We start from the raw sequence: 8706 nt of genomic DNA, 5'->3' as shown, positions 1-8706 counted from the left end.
AGATAGCTTCTAGCGAGTGCGTGCGATGTCTTTTTTTATAACGGGGACGTAACGTTCTAAAGATGTCTTGTAGTAGTTGTTTTTCATTGTAATTGTTAATGTATATGTTTCAGAAAGTATGATACCAAGTATGGAGGTGAGGGATGAACAATTTTTTTTTGTTTTTGTGAACATGAATCATATTAATATAAACAAAATAACAATTGAAAGGTTGAATGGAAAAACTCTGAAATTTCAAATCAATAAAGAGTTGTGATGCAGGTAGGTGACAACCTCTAATATATTTCTCCTATCATTTCCCTCTATACCTGATTTGTTAAAGTCCACTTTAAATTTTTTGGTATTCCTACATAAACCAATAAAAAAGAACACAATAATTTATTTGATAAAAGAAACGGTAACATGAGGAAAAAAATATATGGAATAACAGTAGCTTGTATTTACATCGTGTCATTCATGTATAATCACATGCATAAACTCTCCCCTAACGTACACATTTCTGCCGATTCAAAAGTAGGTAAAAGGGACTTCTGGCTGGGGAGTCCACAAAAAAATGCTGGTTCCTAAAGAAGCATTATTCAATAAAATTTAATACGTCACATGTAAAAATGTCTAAAAATGTAATGAAAACAAAATCATACGGTATCTCCTCATGCCGATCAGATAAGACTCAATTTGAGTGAGTTATCTAGCTCCTACCCTAAAAAACAGACAAAATCGAAGAACAAATGAATCCAACTTTACAAATTAAGTCCATGCAATGAGTCAAATGCAATGCAGCATATGATAAGATTAAATCCACAACCTGGTTTTGAAATTGCTCATAGATGCCCAAGTCAGTTTTCTCTTCACATATTCTCATTTGCTGTCACGTGGGAATTACTACTCCCATTATTCAAAGCTCCATCAGTGGATTGCCCGTTTTGCTGCGGCTCCGGCGTTTTCTTTCTACCAAACTTGGCATCATAAAACAATTAAAAATAATTAAAAATATAAATAATTTAGATGAGATAAATCCATGAGTTCTTTATACAATCCTATCCATCTAGATCAAGATTCGCAACTACACAATCTGTTCAACCAAAATTTAATCCAAATCTATTAAACTCTAAGCACGTAATTAATCCCAAAACAAAAATTATATTAAAATAAATTTGAAAACAGAAGCAATAAAAAAAAAAGCAAATAAAAGGTTTGATTTTGTTTGCATATAAAATTAAAAAAGTGCATGCATTCAACATCCACGTTACGAAGCCAAGAAGTGGATTGAGTTCATATCAGCCACATTCTACCCTTATCTCAATCATTACTCTATCTAAATCCTAAATTTGTAGAAAATGAATCGAAATAACATAGCAGTACATTGTGTTGGTACAATTATATAGACACGTTATCATTGACATCCCAAAGTTTGCGTGTGTACATTTGAAAAAATGAAAGGAGAAAAAAGTGCAGAGCAAATACCTATCAGGAGTGATATCAGAGATTTCGATGGGAGCCCAAGACATTAACATATTTCCAACACAAAGCAAGCTTCCTTCATAGTCCACACCATTCTCTGTACCTTCACCAGCAAAAATGGAAGAATTGTAATAATTATTGCTTAAAGTGAAATGAATAAAAAATTAATTAAGGAGTAAGCAGGTACCGCTGAAAGCGAAGCTAGTGGTCAGGGACGTTGTCGATGAGATTGATCTGGTCATAATGAGAAAAGGTGCGCCTGAGAGATGGGAGTGACTGTTGGATTGCATGCTTCAGGTGGTATTCTTTCCGGAAGGTCCAAATGAGGTTTGTTAATGCCCCAACTGCTCTCGCTCCCCATTTTTTATTTTGTCTCTGTCTCTATCTCTTTCTCCTTCTCTACATGTTTCTGTCGTTGTTGATATGCTGCAAAATAACTTTAAAGTTCAAAAAATAAAAAATCCAAAACATAATTAATTAAAAAAATAACAATGAATTTGGATTAATTTTAAAAGCCCTTGAATTTCTTATAGTTTTCTGGCAACCAAACGAAGAAGTGGAAGTTTCAATTCAGGAAACGAACCCATTGACTGTTCTCGATGTTAAATTCATAGAAGGTGACGTGGGCGGCCGTAATCAGAACCTCTTCGATGAAGGGATCGTTTCTCTGCAGAGATTGACCATTTTGGTGTTATGTTTTACCTAGAGATAAAGGCAATGATTCCGTTTTTGTATGGAAAAGTAAGACCCATACATAGAAACTAGAGGAGTGCAGGGGAACGGGAGTGGTTGGAGCGCAAAGGACCGTGAAATTGGAATGAAGACTACTACGGCAACTGCTTCAAATACAATTTCTTTCTTTAGTGTTGAACCTCCCAACTCAGATCATGGAAATCTATGGGCGAGAAAACTGCCCACTACCGCTTTGCAGCTTGATAGGCTTAAGCACGTCTACTTGTTTTGCTTCTTTTTTTCAATTTTCTGTTTTCTTTTCCAATACTTTTTGGATTTTTGTTTTATTTATTTTTTTTTAATTTTATATCTTCTTTCTACTGTAACCTTCTTTTATACTTCTTTTATACATATATGGTAAAGATAATATATATATATATATATTATTTGTGTTTTTAAACTGTCCACTACTGCTTAGCAGTTTGTGAGGGTTAACGGTTAAGCACGTCGGTTTATAGAAGTTTTTTTAATTTGTTTTATGTTCAGTAATGGTATTTTTACGAATTTGTCCTCATTTTCGAAACTTTTGTGGTTTTTTTATTGTGAATGAAACAAAGGGTAATATTGGGTTTATCGAATGCTTCAACAAACTAGGGCTCTCACTTTATATATATAGATAATGAATTAATTCGATCTTCAATTTAAAATATTTAAACTAGTGGATACCACAAAATCTTATGTTATACTTAATGAAAGTATAAATAAACTCTTAAGTGTTAGTGAATCTATCATTTTGATGGGATACACATTCTACAAAACTAATTTCAACGATCCAACCGTCAAACTTGTTTGTATATCCTTCAAGATCGCATACGCCAAAAATCGCAAAAAACAAACATTCAGAAATCAACTAACGGGACAAAACTTTTTGACGGTTATCAACGAAAAATCACGATTTAATAATTATTTTAACTCCGATTTTGATGATTTTTTATAGCTACACTCCTTGACCCTATGTGAATATAATGAATGAATTCGATCTTCAATTTAAAATATTTACACTAGTGGATGCCACAAAATCTTATGTCATGATGATCGATGAAAATTGAGGATTTTGTAAAAGAAATAACATGCAAGCTTTGAGTTCCATTGGCAAGGTTTCACAACCTTGAAAAGAAAAACTCTTTCATTTTGCACATCCTTGCACATATAATATTTTGTAATAGACTAGTAGTGTATGGCTGTTTGTTTATTAGGCTCTTATTTTTTAGTGTAGATGTAGTACTTAAACGACAAATGTGTTTTAATGTTTTGAAGTAATATTTATGTGGCAATGTGTGGTATGTGCAAATTTAAGAAAAAAAAATATTTTTCTTAATGGGTCATAACGGGTCGGGTCACTTTACCCAACGGGTAAAGTGACCCAACCTGTTAAGGACCTGTTAAGATAACAGATGTGACACAACACGACCCGTTAAGGTAACAAGTGTTACACAAAAACGACACGAACACGACATACACGATCCATTTGCCAGGCCTATGTATAATATATTAACTGGTACTACAACCTAGTTTTCAAATATATCGCGTTGTGTCGATGAATCTGGTCTATATTGTTAACAGACACAAAACCTGAAGTATGAAGTGTTATTTGCTCTAAACTACAAGGAATTCTCCATGAGTGTAGCAAAAGAGAGATGACAACAGTTAAAATATCACTTGTGCCGCCGAGGTTTCCCCAAAAAAAAAAAAAAAAAAAAAGTAAACCTCCCCAGAAAAAAGAAGTAAACAAAGAGAGAGATGAAAACAGTTGACTCCAAGAAAAGGGCTTCTCTTTACCTGTGGAAGTGGAAGAATAGCTAAAATTTCAACCAGAATGTATGACCTCCAAATCGTCTCAACTATTTTAGTTGATCACCGGAAAAAAGAAAAAAATACTATAAGAATTTAACTTTGGAGCAGTTTCTGAAACGAAATTATTTAAATGTGAAGAGTACTTGTGGACCTAGATAAAATTGAATAATAATGTCGACGTGAGATTATGAATATCTTTTCCCACTTTGGAAGGATCCAGCGAAACAGCCAACCCACAAGAACTACAAATCCTGCAACTTCCCCCTCATCCAACCGCGAGCTCTCCACAAGTAAAGTTATTTCAACATTTGCTTCGGGGTTCTCCACATCTAAAGTTACTTGGGAGTTAGCCATAATTCCAACTTATTTGGATATATCCGAGCTGTGGACTATTTATTGATAGCTAAACTGATTTGGTTTTTCGTGTGAACAAGTTCTTCAACGATGCATTCTACAGGGTGGAGCATGAGAGAGAAGGGGAACCTAACAACATGGGTAATAGTCTCCAATGAAGATGCAACCATTCCTCATTCTGAAACCAGATCTCAGAATCAAACGAGTCAGAGAGTAAAGGTGTCAGTTTGACAAAAAAAAAAAGTGAAATAGTAATTTCTGTTAACTTTGATTAACAGCAGGGAGTGGTTAACAGAACTAATGAAACTTAAGGGTTTGAGTGGAATTTCAATGAACTAAGCGCTATATAACTAGAATGAAAGTGTTCTTTTTTATACACATTTTTACTTTTCATATGTTCGTTAATCTTTTATCATTGATATTCTTTAATTCATTTGATCTAATAATCAAAAACTAAGAAGTGTGTTGAAAAGTAAAATGAGTGTGTAAATAACACTACCTAACGAAAACTAAAGTGCTCACGTTATATCAACACGTGATAAGATTTTTAACCCTTGTACAATAGGGATAAAAATACTTAAAAATACTTGTAAGAGCAAAAAGTAATTATATTATATACAATTCAAATTCGTTCTCCACGTAGATTGAATGAATTATTTGTCTTTAAAATCAAATCTTAATTAATTACTTAAAATAAAGTTTGAAAAAAGTTGATTTTGGAATTTAGAATAATAAAAACGAAAATAAAACAATTGAATTAAACTTTTAATGAAAATTGGCAATACAAAGAAAAGTAAACTGTTTTGGCAAAAACAAAGATAAAAGGTGCTAGGGTTTAGCTGTCACCGCAAACATTCCTACGTAGTTGTACCAATTACTTAGTAATTACACATACAATTTTGAAGGTTAGGTTTTCCTTATGCATATTCTACTTGTGACATTCAAGCTAGAGCATATATCAAACATGCAATCCGTCTTTGGCATTCAGATCAAATGTAAACATGCATAACTCATTACGCTTTGTGAAAATCCTTTGAAAAACCATGCAATCGTTAAGACATGGCATTCGTCCTAAGTGAACATACAATTATTAGCCACAAGAAGCATTCCTCAATTTCACGGTGACATTTCAACAGAAATTGCATCCAATTACTTAAAACATCCTAATGGTCACGAAACATTAAAACATAAAGACAGTTTAAGAACAATGATTAATAAAACATTATTAAAACTGTTATCCTAATATCTTGTTAATTGTTATTGTGATTTCAGAATGTCTTGCATTGACCACTAGGGCAATTCATCACTCGTGTAAAGTTTGCTGTTAAAACAACTTACTATTTGAACATCTCAATGTGATAACAAAATACTTGTACAAATTTTGTATAAATTTACGATAATTGAAGTCTACTTTCCGACTTATCATTCTATATCTTGAAACAAGAATTCTACGCTTATCACATTTTGTATAACATATTTGTACAACCTCTCTGATAAAAATGAGACCTACTTGTATTAGCTGATCCTATCTCTATTAGAGGTGAAACAGAAATGGTAAATGTAAAATTCTGACTTGGTTTTTCAGTTGAACGAATGTCAAATAATTTAATTCAGTGCTAAGAAATTTAACTTGAAAATAAAGGGTGAAACGTAATCTAAAGCATATATATACATGTTTCAAGTGCCCAAGAGGAATACAGAGTAAGAGGAAAGGTTTGATCACAGGGAAAAGTTCTTATTACCGGAACGCAATACGGCAAGGGAGGATTTATGTACAGATAGCACAGGACGTTATAACAGTTACAAATCCCGGTATAAATTGATAATAAACTTGAACGACTGAACAGATCACGCTATGTAGATTTACGATATATATGCCTTCACCAGATCTGTGTAATTGCAGATCAAGCCTGTCCTTGGACAAGTAATCTTACCATCATTCTTCCTTGCCATTTCTTCAAGTGCCTGCCGCCAAAACATAAACCAAGTTAAAGAAGAATATTTCAAGACTATATAACAGAGAACATTAAGTACTCGCAAAATGCACGCGAACCTTAGAGCTGTAGACATAGCCATTGGGCAAGACTTGTGGTGGGTTCTCTGTGTCCATGAATTAGTTCCTTAGTTATGTAGCAAACAAGCTTCGAGTGATGCTGCTTAGAATAAGGTAAGGGCAGGGCTAGTTTCCGGAAACCCTCCAGCGATAGTGGATCCTCCTTGGTGCAATCATCATCATAACAATATCTGAATCAGGTCAGGGCAAAGCAACATATCTGAATGCAATTAGCAGCTACAAAGCATGCACTGAAGGTGATTGAGAATTGCTCAAAATTCATTAAAGGGAGCTACAGTGTTGGTTTGTAAACCACTGACCACCCAATGACTTACAACCCTTAAGTTAGCGAGACATGAAATAACGTGAGATCTTCACAATGGATTATGTGCTTGTCAATGTCCTCCATTCTATGTATTCACAAGAAAGAAAATGGCTAGTGAAGTAGAGTATATTTTGGTCGCTATTCTAATCAAATAACCATGTGCACAATGCTATAGCTGTTTCACCCTCCCCTTTAGAGTTTTGTTCTGCGTAAGAAGTTTTGGGAGTTAACTCGATATAAATTTAACCTGATTGTACCAAGCCTACTACAATCCTGACTAAGAGGTAAATGTGGCAAGACGGAACAATGTATCAAATAAAAAATGAAAAACGATATGGGGTTTTAAGAGCAGAAAGGCCTGCTTGCAGATAAATATTGAGCAAAGGCTCAAGTGTCATGCCATATAACTTGCAGAATTCCTGTTTAAATTGATCAACCAGGTAGTCCCATTGCTTTGGCTCAAATAACACCTGGAAAACATAACCACCCAAAGAAAAAATGAAATCACATACCAGAGATTAACCTGTAATATACAGCTCCAAATATGTAATAAAAGCACCAAACCAAAACATTTCACTGAAATGTATAGTTCAACGCATATATCTCCAAAGGAGATGGCACGGACATCAACTGTTCAAGAACTCATGACATCCTAGAATTCCTTAATATGTATGCTGAAGGCGGGATAACCAACAGATACAAAATTTAATCAGTGGAAACTATATCCCAAGGGGTACTGCCATCACAAAGAGAAGAAGCAGGCGGATACATGCTAACTTGTAGTCAATAAGACAACATATTTTCTATACAGTAACTTCAACTAAACATGGGTATGATTCAGCACATTTTTCTATTCCAGAGCCAAGTTAGTCTAACTAGTTCCCGCAAAATAATAAGGGAAAACTGAAAAGTGAAAACTGTATGTCTATTCCGACAAAATCTGTAGCGCAATTAAATTCAGAGAAGTAGAAACTGAAAATGCTACTAGAACATTATCAGAGAGAAAAGGATCATCTTGTATGTAGCACATTCAGTAGTACGCTTATAAGTTACCGTTACAAAGACCCGCTGCAATTCTTTCATATGAGTAGTTCCCCAGGGTGCTGTTAGAATTTTTTGGATCGCCGGGCCCGCCCCACTCTAACGACATCGATAATGTCCCCACTTAACCACCTGCACAATCCTCAGGTGTGGGGTTTTATCACAAAAGGCCTCGATGTTAGTTAGAGTGGGGTAATACTATTTAAACCCCTTTGGTTTTCTTCACCCCACCGATGTGGGACAATTTTAACACTCCCCCTCACGTGTAACCTCATTTAGTGGTTCACACGTGGAGATCCACATCGGTAATTGAAACTCAGAGGTCGGCTCACATTGGGCCCACTTGTTTTCAATGGAACTCAGCGGTCGTCTCTATATTAAGAGCTCAGACTTGTTTCCTTCCGGGTGGTGACAAGCTCATTGGCTTGCACACACAAGCTCGTTGGCTTGCACGGGCCCGCAACCATGGGCTCTGATACCATGTTAGAAGAAAAAGAAAATGTAGTACAACAATGGAGGATATGCTGCAATGACTAGAGTGAGAGAGAGAGAAAGAATGAGAGCAGAGAATATGACTCTGCAATTCACACGCACTGTTTGATTGCTCTCAAAGTGAGAGAGGAACATCTCTCTACACTTAACAGTTACACTTCCAAACTTTTGGCAGTATTCAAAATTACATCCAAGTAATCCTAGCCATCCATCTTACATCCTATGAGATGAAGACACATGTACACTCACTTGTTTAAGACCTATGAGACTTAATAAGAAAGTATACACATAATCCTAGCAATATGAGCTAGAAACCAACTGCCACATCAGACCACAATTTACACACTAACATGGCCTCAGAGCCTTGTTGGGTCTGAATCTCTGGGCGTCGATTCTCTGAGAGATAGTGAGCAAGTGTTTGCAACACATCGTTGCAAAGAAATAGTAGAGAGAG

The 8706-nt window shown here is 35.1% G+C and overlaps 1 protein-coding gene across 1 annotated transcript in view; it reads right to left on the bottom strand.

Moving 5' to 3' along the window:
• Positions 1 to 6394: 6394 nt before the first annotated feature.
• The window catches only part of LOC126629298 (protein MAEA homolog), a 65153-nt gene continuing 62841 nt past the window's right edge, over positions 6395 to 8706 (bottom strand). The window contains exon 7 of the mRNA XM_050299299.1: positions 6395 to 6508. Coding sequence (XP_050155256.1) covers positions 6396 to 6508 — 113 coding nt within the window. The 3' untranslated portion in view covers position 6395. The remainder of the gene's footprint in view (positions 6509 to 8706) is intronic.

The sequence above is a fragment of the Malus sylvestris genome, chromosome 7 (genome assembly GCF_916048215.2).
Source record: "Malus sylvestris chromosome 7, drMalSylv7.2, whole genome shotgun sequence".
In the NCBI taxonomy this organism is placed as follows: Eukaryota; Viridiplantae; Streptophyta; class Magnoliopsida; order Rosales; family Rosaceae; genus Malus; species Malus sylvestris.
This window is presented reverse-complemented; position numbering and strand designations above follow the sequence as displayed.